This window comes from Stegodyphus dumicola, chromosome 6 (genome assembly GCF_044657685.1).
Source record: "Stegodyphus dumicola isolate Sdum_Otavi_A_Nest chromosome 6, ASM4465768v1".
Classification (NCBI taxonomy): Eukaryota; Metazoa; Arthropoda; class Arachnida; order Araneae; family Eresidae; genus Stegodyphus; species Stegodyphus dumicola.
Genome location: NC_140773.1, coordinates 36912670 through 36928253, shown reverse-complemented (window position 1 = coordinate 36928253; position 15584 = coordinate 36912670). Strand labels below are relative to the sequence as shown.

The following is a 15584-nucleotide window of genomic DNA, read 5'->3' as shown; positions in this document are numbered from 1 at the left end:
ATATTTTAATCAATTATTCAATCATGTATTATTAAAATAATCCTATGAATCCTACTGTGTAAACAAAAATTGTAATTTTACCATTTTTAAGAATGAATTTGAAATATGTGTTCGAATTAATAGTAAAATTCTTAGAAAGGTGAACACTTGATTTTTTTTATTTAAAAAATATTTAAATGCAATAATAGTTTATGCCAAAATATTATTTGTATGTTAACTTCCAAATTTCATATTGTTAATGTTAATGAATAAATATTAGAAATGTTCTAGTCAGAGACATTTGCATTTATAAGGACATTCAACTAACATATTAAACAGTTTCAAAATTTTCTGTTGCTTTACATTAGTTAAATTCTTAAAACTCCAAAATTAATTGAAGATTAATGATTTGGGGGGCTAATAATTATTTCAAATGCATTATTTTTTTTTATTATGTTATTCAAACATTTTTATAAAACTGAAATTCAGAATAGCCCAAAATATGCAAAGTGCTATGAAATGCAAATAAAATACCAATGAAATTAAAAATCACAAGAATAAATGCACTGAAATCAGAACAAGGTCCAAAACAATTTTCATGATATTTAGCTGTAAAATAAACTGTAAATTATATGTGACTTTGAATTTGTTTGACTGGATATTTGCCTAAGGGAAGTGATGCCTCTGCAGAGGAATTTCTATTCACCTGGGAACGGATCCAGATCAAAATATCAATGTTCCGTTAACTTTACCACTCAGCCACTGGTGAAACATATGTTGTATATGATCTATATTAATACGATCAACCAATTTAAATTATTTTTAATTCAAAAGTAAATGTATTTTTCACTGCAATCTTTTATTATTAAGTTGTAATAATGGCTTGCAATACAATAAAAGGTAAAAAGAGAAAGAAAAAACATGGCAGTTTAATTTTCAACAAAATTTGTCATTGTGACATAAAATACTTTTGCGGTAAAATGTTCTTGGAATAAATCGTTATACACTTTAAAAACACTGATTTTCCGAGAAAACATCTGATAAGATAATGAGATAAATTCCTAAAGAAAATACAGAAAATTTCTGTACAGAAACTTTTCTTGGAATGAAATTATGACACAGATTGCAGAATGGGGTAGGGAAGAAAATCACAATTATCTCAATCAGATGGAATAAATAGCTTTTTAATGGTAAAATAACTTTTTAAAATTCAAACTCTTCATGTGCAAGCTTGGACGGAAAGCAAAAAGGACCAAATATTTTTTGCTATTGCAGTATTTTTATCTCCAATAATATTCTATGTTACTAATATCTAAATCCAGCTTATTAATCCTCAAAGTGGTATATTTCATTATTTTGTAAAACACTGCTTTTTTAAAATACATTGCTCTTATTTAATGATTCAGAAATTGATTACATAATTTGCAGCAAGTTTAAGCAATATAACCAGCAATTTATAGATTATTTAAATACAGTGAAATGTGAAACAAAAGATTAAAGGGTAAAGAATACCATTTTGTTAGTGCATCTAAAAGATATTGTCTTTCTCAGGATTATATTAAGCAAGCAATCAAGATGGTAATAAAACATTTGTGCTCCTTGTGATTACAAAACAGAAGATGAAGCTCTGAAGATCTGCTGGCTTGACCAGCATATTATACACAAACGGAACATGGAAATTATTAAATTATCCTTTAGCTAATTTTTGGCTCTTGTTCTTAAAATAAATAAATAAATAAAACAAAATAAATAAAAAATTGTTTTTAAAATTCCAAAAATATACGTGTGTATACAATTTTGTGATAAATTCTGATTGCAAAGAATGAAAAATCCACTGTCTAAATGTTATCAACTTTGTGAAGTACCTGTAAATAAATAATAATCTAACTAAAAAGAAAACTAAACTCAGTGGTGCAACAGCCCTAGAGGGCCATGGCCTGCAGTGCCCCAAAACCTGCTTTCTTGACCTTGGGCACCAGAGTGCATCAGCATATGCCCTGGGCAAGTGGTCAGCTTGTCGCAGGATCCCCATTATTTAGAACCCAAGCGAACTTGGTATTCATTTAATTGACCCATATAGGAATAAAAGGCTGAGTCAACCTTGCCCAGCCCGGGGATTGAATTCCAGACCTGAGGTGCAGCTGCACGACACGCTAGCCTCTTCGCCACTGGGCGGTCAAATAACAAGCTACATATATTAAATTTAATACTAACTTTAAACTGTGAGAAAATATCACTTTCCAATCCAATGTTAACGATCATCTAACAAAATACAAAATTAATACAAATTATTTATAATAATACAATTAATATATGAGTCATGTATTCTATATTATTATAAAAGTATTAATTATTTATAATACAATAATATATATTTAACACAATTATTTATGGCAGTTTAATATGCATCTTGAATTTCAAAGAAGCTATGCATGCAGTAATCTAGGTTCTCTCTCAAACCATAATCCAAACCACGCATTAAAAATGCAACTCCACCAAAACATTATAGATATGTTTTATTTTTACACATATATATATGAGAGTTCTGTTTAACTACAATTAATTAATTTTAAATACTAAAATGCTTCAATGGACAAATGAAATTCAAGAAAATTTATACAGCTCACATTAGAACCTACTTTAACGTAAAGTTAACAAATGGGGGGGGGGAACTAATTATATAGTATTTAGGATTAGTTTTATAAAAAGAAGTAGGTGGATAAAAATTTTAATCAACTCTTATTCAATGCTTAGCTTCTATAATATTTATAGTATGGTTCATAATGAAAAAGAAACCTATCCTGACACAATGTATAAAGCTGTAAGCATAATAATTCAGCATAGCATCAGAAAGTACAAAATGATAGCATTTATAAGAAGCACTAAAAAAAAGGCCTTTTTATCACTTTATAAAAACATAATCTTTATAATAATGCAACAAATATTTCTGGAAGGCCAAAGTCAGTCCAATCTGCAGTAAGACTGATCTTAAATAAGAAGAAAGAATAAACTGTATTTAAAGGTTAATTACCAATTAATCCAACCTACTTGGAGTCATGATTTTGTAATCATAATCTATGAACTACAAAGAATACAGCTCATTAATAATATACTATGTAATTAAATTTGGCATTGTTTAAGATCTCTGCAAAAATTGTGTGCTATATTTATTATTATTATTTATCATATAAATTTTCTTAATACATTTATAAAAGCTAAAAAAAATATAATAAATATGTACAGCAGGCCATCTTCTGCTTATTCAGAACAGCTTCTAAATTATTTAGTATATTAGTATTATTTAGTTCCTGAGTAAGTGGGAAGCCTATAAGTACTAGTTCATTATGTATGATCATTCCAAGACCATGCATAATGAACTAATCATCAAATTATGTACAAGTAATTGAATGTTTTTATGTATTTACTATGTAGCAAAATAACTAAGTATATTATTAATATGTAATTTATCTTACTTTTTATTGTGAATCAAATAAATAAAACCATTCAATAAACTAAAGAGGGTTTCAAAAAAATAAACATTAAATTCTGGAACAAAACTGTAAAAGAAATATACAACATCAGTATATTATTCACAATAAACACTACTATAGTGTTACCAAAATAAATTTGAAGAGCTAAGAATTATACTGAATTTAAAAGTATAATTAATATAGTGACTTACTATAACATAAAAAATTTTATAGAGAGAAATGACTTTTAAATTACACAATTCATTTTTGAAAGGCAATTACATTTCTAAAGAGAATGAAAAAACAACAGTTTACTAGAAGTTGAACAGCACAGCTAGGGGTGATAATATTATTTCAGATAAGAAGAGAGTGTAATACTCTGAGAAAGAAATTCAAAGATTACAGCAACTTTCAAGCTATCATCTTAAAAGATAATTAATTTGTTTTAAAGTTACTATTTAAAACATGAACTTAATAAGAGAGAAGAAAAACAAGTAAAACTAAAATTATGCAAAACAGCAACCTTGTATTCGGCGCAAATTTACACTAAAACTCTGTTGATTTTGAGGGCAAAAACAGGTAAAGGTCCCTCTACATCAAGAGAAAAAGATTCTGTTAGGTAGAACTTTTTATTATGTTTAAATTCTGCTGAACAGATTTATTTTGCTTCTGACCAACAACAACAACAATATATATATATATATATATTTTCATTAATTTTCCCTGAATATTTTAAATTTCTCTGACAATTTATGATTTCTTGAGTAAGTGGGAAGCCTATAGCTACAAAATCCCCCCCCCCAATAGCATCATAGACATTGGTCACTTTATTATAGAGGCACCAAATAGGTGGCCCACTGTTGCCTTCTATGAAGGGACAGACAATTTACATCCATGCCTTCTCCGGGATTCAAACCCGGCCCTTAGGTATGGCAGTCAGAGTCAATCATTTTCCTGATCTGGACGGCACACAATTAAACATAACTGTTGAAATGAAATAAACGAGAAATTTGTTTATAGTAGATTCAAACTTTTTTTTTTTTTTTTTTTTTTTTGTTGTTGCTGTTGCATTTGTCATTTTCCTGTTTTAAATTTTTTATCTCCTGTATTTACAAACATTAAAAAATCTTAAATGACGCGTTACTTCTTATTTGATTGAAAAGACTAACCTTCATAATTACATCTTGGGAAGCTATACATAATACACATAAATCTTGCCCCATCTATATATCCCTGAAAGAATCAAAAAGTACATCAGAACCCTGTTTATCTGAACCAACTATGGCAAAGCCACTTTGGCTAACACTTTTTATTTTCAGATAACTCACGATAAAGCTCATTTACATCAGAGAGGGAGGGGGAGGAAATAAAATTATTAATTATTGCATTTTTAACAATAAAATTAATTTTGAATAAGGTTTGCATAAAATACACTTCAAATTTATCTTTAAAATTTTTTTATTTTCATTTAAATCACACTAACAAATAGTCATGAGAAAAGAAGGAAAGAGTTTATTTCTATTAAAACTAATTTTTAACTATTAAATCACATAGATGAAGTTCAAAAAGTGATACTCCAAATTAATACTGCATCAGTTTAAATGCATAAGTATTACCCCCACCCCAAAAATGAAAACTTATAAAAACCTAAGATCTCATAACATAATTAAGTCAACAGTTCCATAAAGTTTCAACATTAATGACAGTGCTTTGATAAATTTCCTTACTGTATGACAGAAACTTATTTGGAAGATGTGGCAAAACATTTTCTACAACTTGATTAAAACTTTTGTTTTCATCTCTGGCAGTTTATTTATTTTCAGGAACTTTTACAGAACAAAGCAAATTTCATTTCACATAAAATTATCAATATATACATGTACTTGGAAATCATCTTTTGAGAAGATTTCATAGTTCATCATCTTTGCCATCTTTCGTACGTAGATTTTTGAAACTAAGAAAAGTAACGTGATTTAAAAAAAAAAAAACTACAGGTGACTCATTTTCAGATTCACTGATTTAATGTAGTTGCACCAAAACGGGACTTTTCTCTATTTGCTTTACACTAAGCATGGATTTATTTTCAGAATCCACAAATCATTTCCCTCTAAGTATGCTCCTTAAAAACATTTCCCTCCCTCAAGAAATTACAAAAATTCAATTAAAAAATACTCAAATTAAACTAGAAAAAGAATGTATCACTAACAAATCACAAAGTCCATAATCATAAGTATTATTACCATTATTAATAAAAAATACATACAGAATTTTGTGAAGGAAAAAGAAAAAAAATTTCTTCATTGTGATTCTATAGGATATATAGGCAAATGTGGTTTTGATTAGCTTAAGATTAGCTTTAAGATTTAAAATAATTTAAAATAGAAAATCATAATATACAATGCAAAGAAGTATAAATAACATATTAATATGGAAAATAATGCAAGATTTTTGTATATATCAAATATATACTTTCTAATAACATCAATAAAAATTACTAATGTCATACATTAATAAAACAAACAAACACTGATACAGAAAAGGAAAACTATCACACACAAAACAAATTTTTGATGTTTTTAACTAAATAAGAAAATTTTGAAATATTATGACTCATAATGATGCATTTTAATGAAGATTATTTTTCAAAATGTATGATGATAGAGAGAAGGGGGGGGAACTGATCACCAGGTACAGTTAATTCTACTAGCTCATTAAATGTACAATTCTTCTAAACTTAAAACTGAAAGAAGCTATATCACTGTAAATTGATAATTAAAAATATCCTGGCTTTGGAAATATTGATAGAAAGGAAAATACTTGGTACTTGAATATTAGCCTACTGATAAACTGCCAATACCATCTATGATTCTGCTGTCCAACAAGCATTGTGAAAACCTTAGAAGTTATTCCAGGTGCTTCTAAAAAAACATTCTACTTCTTGTTTCTCCCCCCCCCCTTTTATTCCATTTTTCAGGGATGGGAGGGATTAAAAAAAAGTAAAAACGGCTTTTCTTTATACTTACATCAACTTTAGACCAAGTAAAAGCAGCATATATCTACATTGTGTCATTTTTGACAACCTGAAAAATTTGTGAAATTTGCTGGCAGTATACAAGACAGTAGTGATTAACACTCAAGTAGGAAATATTTACTGTACTTTTGTAGTTCCATAGAAAGTTTGTGAGACAATATTAGTTTGCCCCGTACTGAATTTTACTTTATTTTCAATCATGCACTTACTAAATCTGCTGAAGCAATTCATTATTTCCAGGCATGTGGCAGTTTGTCAAAAAATTTTAGCTGTTCTGCTAATTTTCATAGAATGAAACTGTATGTATGACAGAAATGCACTAACTACTGATAAAGTGTTAAAATAAAAATCATAAATTAGTTTAAATAAAATGATTTGCCATTTTAATCAATACAGTTTCTATTGAGAGACAAACAAGCTGGGAAAAAATATAAATTTATTCAATGCAATTTTGAATGCAACTGCCAAGCAATATCCAAAAATCAAAAAGCCTGATTAATCAATCTGCTGACATAAAAAATACATTCCATTGCCAAAATTTGCTGGCAGTATACAAGACAGTAGTGATTAACACTCAAGTAGGAAATATTTACTGTACTTTTATAGTACACTTGAAATTTTTATATTAAAATCAAATTTTCAAGACAACAACCAAGGGGGGAGGTTAAAAGGCTTATTTTTCTCCCTCTTCCTCTTGTTTTAACAGCATAAAACTATCTACATAATAATATATAACAAAATTTATGTTTATAATTATTTGCAATGCTATAACATGTTATATAAAAACAATCCTAGAAAATCATTAAAAGAATCATAATTAATACCTGGGAAATTTAAATAAGGGTTTAAAAAGAAAAATCCACATATACAAATTTACAAAAATAAAATTTTCATATTTTGAAAGCAAAAATAAGTTGTAGATAAAAACTGTGCTTCATATACAAAAATTAATGCATTTCTCATGCATGCACCTACTAATTGGTAAAGTTATCTTTTATCTTTTTAAAAATTCTGCCTTTTATATAAATAGGTTCAATATATTTCATGGTGAGAAATCACTTTTCTGTATCTCAAAGTGTAATCACCTTTTTTTGATTGATAACAAGATAAAGATATAATTGTCAATTTGTAAATTACCATGCTACTCTCTCCATTATCATTCAAGTGTTTTAAATACAGTAAACTATAAATATACACTGAAAATATCTGAAGATTTAAGAAAGCCATATCACAGAGAATAAACACAAACATTCATTCAGAATTCATGCTTAATACGTATAAAAGCATAAAATTTTTCATCAAAACAACCCATAATTTTTTGTCATACAGAATTTCATAATAAACTTCCAAAACAATTAACAAACATACAGAAAACTGCTCTAACAAAACAGTTATTACTGAGAAATTAACATCCAAATATAACTCTGATCAGGTACCCAAATTAAAATTGCCTGAATTCCAAATGAGTAAATACTTTATCCTTTTCAACTCTAAATGACAAGTATATGACTATAATAAAATAACTGCAAGCTCCCTAATTTATAAAGTCCATTTAAGCTCTTTTTAGTCATGTGTAAATAAAATTTTGGAATACACCGGTTTCCTAAATTTATTTCAAACAAATAATAAATATAAATCAATAAAAAATTCGAAATATCCTGCATTAAAAAAATATTAAAATAAACTGCAGAATTTATTTACAAATTAATATTCTATAAGCTTATTTCAAGGGCTTTACCCTCAACATTCACATGTGATTAGAAATACTACATAACTGGTAATTTTAGTTAACAAATATTTATGCATGAAATAAAATTGAGATATAATACAATAATTATTCAATACTAGTAACAATCGATGATATAACGAAACACATTATAAACATGCTCATAAGTCCAACGACTATGAAGGATGTAGTTACTAACCAGAAGGCAAACAGATAAAGTGTTTTGTTGCAGTAGAGAGGACTGCTAGTATCTTCATACTCAGGTTCATAGACTCTATAAGTCCAAATGCAACCTATAAATATAATTTGTACAGAATTAATTTAAAATAAAATTTTATAAATGGTATAAAGATTTATTTTACCTGATATTTATATGCAAAAACATATTTATATATTTCTTTACATGCCAGTCAACAGTTACAAAAGATTAGTACTCATTTAGTATCACATAATTAGTACGACCAGCCTAACTAAATTTACTTAGAAAAATTGAAGTGTAAAACCAGAGTAAAACCAATCTAAATGTCATCACTTTCAACTTAAATCATTTGTTATGCTTTGGAAATTAAAGCATCATACTGTGCACATATTAACAGCACAATTTATCAACAAGCAGGACAGCTCTGAGCTATAACATTATATCCACAGCATAGTTACTACTACATTATGACAAATCAAATGGATATTATGGCAAATTAAAAATTATTATAAAGACAGTGGCCTATTCGCTCTAGACTGCGTGACAGTTTTCGAGAAAGCATGAAATTGTCCATATTCAGCAACTTGCATATTTACTGCTTCAAGTTCATAACTAAAAATGCCCATGAACAGAAAAATATTCAATGATGTGGATGAAATTGGATTATTTAAACCAGTAGTCTTAAACAGTGACCTGTAGGCCATGGGTAGCCCCTGGAGCAATTTTATGTAGCCCACGAATGCATTTCAATAATTTATTTGTTATAAGTATAGTGTTAAAACTGTTTCAAGATTTTAGTTCTCTAAAATCAAAGTTCACATTATTTTCACTTCTATTAAAAAAGACATGAATAAAGCACCAGAATATCTATAAATGAAACTAATTTACTACACTGTGATATAAATCTCATTGAAAGATGCAAAGTTACTTTTATTAAATTTTATTCATGCTTGTCAAAAAATAAGTACCCTCAGTTATGAATTTTTGCTCTAGGAATAATTATTTTGTCTGGGAAAACATTTATGTGGCCACCTTTCCTCACACACGACTGAAACTTAAAATGTTCAGTCTCATTCTGAACTTAAAATGTTCAGTCTCATTCTGAATATCAGTTATTGTGTTTCTTCTGATTATTACTTTTGAGATTTATTCATGTAGTAAATTTTAAAATATAATTAAAATAAACTGTGGCAGGCCAGATACCAGGCATGTTACACCCATTACTGTAGTCCGAATGATGATGCTAGCAGGCTGGTTTTAGCCTGCAGGATGTAGTTTGTAGACCTTTACATTACACATGGGGGAAAACATGAAAATTTTCTTCTTATCTTATACAATGTTATAATGAATTTGCATTACAATGAATGCCATAATTCTTTTTAATATGCAACTTACACACACGACACACGATAAGATAAGAACTCAATTGATGAATAAGCATTCACAATTTGTGATAAAAACAATTTCTAGTACTATTTCTCTGGGAAATTCTGAAAATTTTCTTGAATGAAAAGAATCATCCTTTTGTTGAGTTGCAAAACAATGTGTGGTTATGGAAGTTATCCTTTTACACATATTTAACTCAACATAGGAATGATCTTAATTTAAAATTACAAGAGGAAAATCAGTTTATGCCAGATTTATATAATCATATTTAAGTCCTTTTGACTAAAAATTGTTTTGTTTCGATTCCATTTGAACAAAAAAATGTTTCACACATTTTAATGCATGCAAAACATTCAGTCAACAAACTGAGATTTCATTTCCAGCAGATTTTGTGAATGAAGCTTTGGGTGCTTTAAAAATAAATTTTGAGCCTTGTTTTACAGATTTTGAAGAAATTGCAAATGACATCAAGATTTTTCAAAATCTTTTTAACACTAACATAGGAACCCTTGCCCCAAAATTTCAAATGGAAGTGACAAATTTGCAACATAGTGGTATTTTTATAGAAATATATTTAAATTCATCATTGCTGAAATTTTATAAGCATCTCCCGCTTATAAAACTGTCAGTTGTGTTAATCCACAACTACAAACAACTGCCAGTGGAAAGTTACTGCTAAATAAACCTCATTAATGATAACTATAATATTTAATTTCATTCTGTGAATAAAACCAAATTTCATATCATTAATTACAATTAAAATGTTCAGTCTCATTCTGAATATCAGTTATTGTGTTTCTTCTGATTATTACTTTTGAGATTTATTCATGTAGTAAATTTTAAAATATAATTAAAATAAACTGTGGCAGGCCAGATACCAGGCATGTTACACCCATTACTGTAGTCCGAATGATGATGCTAGCAGGCTGGTTTTGGCCTGCAGGATGTAGTTTGTAGACCTTTACATTACACATGGGGGAAAACATGAAAATTTTCTTCTTATACAATGTTATAATGAATTTGCATTACAATGAATGCAATAATTTTTTTAAATATGCAATTAAAAAACTATTCTTTGCATAAACAAAGGTTATGTTTCCTTAATTACATATTTACACAGTTTTTCTTGCTTGAAAACTAGATCACCAATGGCTGCATAGTAAATTTCCTGAATGCTATAATTCGGTCTGGGTTCAAATCCTAGTTAATGTGTTAGTAGCATGGGAGTTTTCATAATTTTCCTCTTGTATAACAAAAACACGAGCCACTTTCCCTTAAAAGATTCTTCATGAACACATCCCTTCTCTGAGGCAGATAGCATTCAAGTGCTATGCCATGACCTACATAGCCCAGTCCTTCCTGAGAATCCCCATTTATTTCAGAAGAAGCAACCTAACAAACTATGCTCCTCCTTAAAAATGGTTGTGTATATTCAGAAAATCAATTACATATTGTTTATATACTTAAAAATTAAATAATTTATATGGTAAAAAAATATTATTAGACCATATTCTTGTACCATGTGTAAAATATATTCATTTGTGAAAAATGGCCAAATTCTGTTATTCTATTTATACAACATTCATCCCAATACTGGCATTTATAAAAAGATACAAATTTCATCTGTAAGTGCCTGTTTTTCAATTATTTAGATGATCATCTGCAGTAAAAGTCTATAGTAATAAATTGTGACCAAAATATATTTCAGCTCATCTACCTAGAGATTATACTGTTAAACAATGTTTTGCCCATTCAAGTTGGTTTTATGAACTTGAGTATACATCTGCCGAAATGCAATCATCCTATTCACAAAGTATTCAATAAAATCACTGATGTATGCAATCCCTAACTGTTTCACTGAAAATGAGACTTGTTTCACTATGCTATGGAAACAGATAATTTTTTACAATCTTTGTCAATTAAAAAATGCAGCAACTTACTTCATTCTTATTCTTTAATAAATGATATGGTTTTGTTATGTCAGAAAATAAATTCAGAGCAAGTTAATGTTCTTGAAAATATTTTAATACCTAGAATAAAAAATCAACAAAACATACAAGAATTCTAGAAAAATAGGATCGTGGAAAGAATTAGTAAGAGATGCATGTTAGCAAGTCCCAAGCATTTTAACTGGAACACACGAACAAAAAAGAAATGATCTGAATTGCATCATCTGGAGTACTATTATACAAAAAATATGAATCTCTGGATTATTTAGATATAGACGCGAATATGTCTTAGAGAATACAGAATAGTCTTTTGAATACCACCATCCGCAATAATGAATTAAATTAAAAATTCAAGCACACATCTTCAACTCTGAAATTCACAGCAATGACGTTTTGGGGATAAAAAAGTTATTCTTTTGTTGAATTTTTGCCTCAAGGAGAAACCATCTATTCTGAACAGGAATTGTCATACCTAAAAAAAGCTAGTAATTATTTAAAACCATCAAGAAAAATCCTCAACCCTCTTCTCTACAACTACTCTTTCATAAACTAACTATTGCTTTACATATAAGGAACTTTTGGGTGGTAAATCAGTGCTGGATTAATGTTAATGCCCATAAAACTGTTCTGCACCATTTTGGAAGTCAGTAAATTTCTTCAAAGAAAGGATGGTCAGATTCACTCAATAACAAAAATGCTTATATATCAGAAATACAATATACAAAGATCTGATGTGTACACCACATGACTTCCCAGTACGGAATCTTAAATTATATGCATTTTTTCCTGCATTTCATTTAAACTTATTTAATTGAATTAAATCTTCTTCATCGATAGCGCATAAAACACAATAGAATAAAGGCACTCTTTAAAATTCACTATATTTATTTACCACAGCAAGACTCTGGCATGAGGTTCACTTAACAGCCTTACATCTCATTCATTTTATATCTTAGAATGCATAAAAATTATATCATTTGAAGAATTATCTAATTGTTGCCACATGTTCTATTCAAATACTATAATAAATCTAAATTGATGTATAAAAGAATTTTAAACAAAAAATGAAACATTTTTTCACAGACGATTTTTACCTAATGCGCATGTGCTACTTGTAAACATTCTCCTCTGTCCGAGACAGACTGGTGGCAATACTATTTACTGCTAATATGAGATATATTTCTCATTTAATTAATTCAGTTCTCATTTTGTGGCAAAGCAAAAATGCATAAAAACTCAAAATATGTTCATTAAAAATTGAAAGATATAGGGAAACATAAAACACCAATAATATTACAGTTTCTATGTAATAACAAGCAATTCGGCAAGAAGGCATATTTTTCGGTGCACAAAACTAAGTTTCCTTTAGTCCCACTTGGCAAAAAGGACACTGAAGGTGCAGAAACTGAATTCACTATTCTGCTAAGTTTCAAATGTAAACAAATATGGCTGCTATAGTAAAAAAATAAGGCTTAGCTGCATTTAAACAACTTTTAAATTGTATATATCTCTACAAATATTGCATGCAGATTAACTAAAAGCATAAAAAAACCTTAACCGAAAGATAAGAACAACATAATTCATTCATTTTTAGAGCAAAAAAATGCCTAATTTACCAACATATAAGAATAAAAACCTGAGCTCCCTGAGCCGAGTAACAGAGTGGGTATATATATATATATATATACTTTTAGTGTGCCCAACTGCAACCAAAAAAGGGAGATGCACATCTACATGTTATAGCAGTCCTATATATAAAATTTCAATGCTCTGAGGCTACTCGTTTTTGAGTTAGGCGAGATGCATATATACATACACTCACGTTTGTGAAAATTGCAACACCATGAAGGACTTACGCGAGTGAGCTGAAATTTTCAGGAAATGCAAAGTAGCACATGATATGCAAATGATTAGAATTGCAAATCCGTAGCGCATGCGTATGCTGAGCAGCGCCCTCTGAACGGCTGATGGATCTGAATAAATAGACGGCTGTAGCGAGGAGTGTATGGTTATCGGTGGTTATCTGCTAGTGGTAAACGTTAACTCAATCTGTACTTATGCCTCGTCGACGAAAGAGAGCGAGATTTGAACAACTTACAGAGTTTGAACGAGGGAGAATCATCGGCCTTCGTGAAGCTGGATTGTCGTATCGTGCAGTAGCCTCTCGTGTGCAGCGTAACAGCAGCACAGTGATGCGCGTTTGGAAGCAGTGGACGGACGAGTGTCGGACAACTCGGAAATCCGGGAGTGGACCCCGAAATGTGACGTCAGCTCGCGATGATAGACACCTGGTCCGCATGGCGCGGACGGACCGTACAGCTTCCTCTAGACAATTGGCAGCACTGTGGTCAATAGCTACAGGTGTTTCATTGTGTGCTTCATCAATTCGTAGACGTCTGCTGCAGTGTGGACTGCGCGCACGGATTCCTTTATACAGGATCCCCCTAACGCACGACCATCGCCGCCTGCGGCTACAATGGGCCAATCAGCATAGAGACTGGCGTGCTGATTGGCAGCATGTCGTGTTTTCTGACGAATCCCGCTTTAATTTGTGGTACCATAATGGCCGCATTCGTGTCAGACGCTATGCCGGTGAACGCCACCTTCCGGAGTGCATTATCGAACGCCACAGTGGACGAACACCCGGAGTTATGGTCTGGGGCGCCAAAGCATATCATAGACGATCTCAATTGCTACGAATTGTGGGCAATCTGAACAGCAACCGGTATATCCGTGAAGTTCTACAGCCCGAAGCTGTTCCCTTCCTTCAAAGCTTGCCAGGCGCTGTATTTCAACAGGACAATGCCCACCCTCATACTGCTCGGATTGTTAAATCCTTCTTTGCAGCGCAGCAGGTACAGCTTCTTCCTTGGCCTGCGTGTTCCCCGGATATGTCGCCAATTGAACATGTCTGGGATGTCATTGGTCGGCGTCTTGCTCGTGATCCTCGTCCTGTTGCGTCTGCAGACAAACTTTGGGTACGCGTACAAACGATATGGAATGCTCTTCCTCAGTCAGACATTCAAACTTTGTTTGACTCAATGCCACGTCGTGTAACAGCACTTATTGCGGCGCGTGGTGGCCACACAAAATACTGATTCTGATCTTTTGTTCTTGTTTGTTTGCTTTGAACATTTAATCATTTATTTGTACCACTACCACTCAACTGTGTATTAAATTGCATTCAATTATGACGATTCCTTCTTGGTGTTGCAATTTTCACAAACATGAGTGTATGTATGCACGTACGTTCATACACATAGACGCCATGAAAAAAATCTCTTCTGAATACATTTTAAACCAGTTTTATAATTTGTTTAGGGGAAAAAGAGTCCTTTATTCTGTCCTTACATACAGATGTTGCACAAAAACATCATTAAATTGCATTCGGCAGTGGTCAGAATGGATATTTTCATTAAAATATGGCACCTGGAATTTGTTTCGATTACAATACTTCCTTTACTTCGTACAAGGAAGTAAAAAAGGCAAAATCAGACTTGCAATTTAAAATTTAAAAATAGTCTTTGTAAAACTGGCAGATTTTTAAATTACAATGCAGACTTTTTAATGTTCAGAAAGGCAATAAATGATTTCCAACTATAAGTGAGAAATAACAACCTAAATTTTGATGAGTAAGTAGCAATAAGGTATATTAACAATAAAAGTAACTACAGCCTTGATCTTCTTGCTTGTTAATATGTATGTAAAATGTAAAAAGGAACTTGACATATGAAACTTTGCATGAATACAACCTCAAAAATACACTGAAGAATGCATTTGTTTCAGCATAATCAGTGCCAAACTATTATACGAGCAAAACTGAACACATAAAACTTTGCGTAAC

General features: G+C 30.4%; 1 protein-coding gene across 2 annotated transcripts in view; it reads right to left on the bottom strand.

The window, feature by feature from the left end:
- Positions 1-6898: 6898 nt before the first annotated feature.
- Positions 6899-15584, bottom strand: part of LOC118202094 (uncharacterized) — a 44307-nt gene continuing 35621 nt past the window's right edge. For both annotated transcript variants that reach the window (XM_085818219.1, XM_085818220.1), the window contains exon 6: positions 6899-8499. In XM_085818219.1, coding sequence (XP_085674345.1) covers positions 8315-8499 — 185 coding nt within the window. In that variant the 3' untranslated portion in view covers positions 6899-8314. The remainder of the gene's footprint in view (positions 8500-15584) is intronic.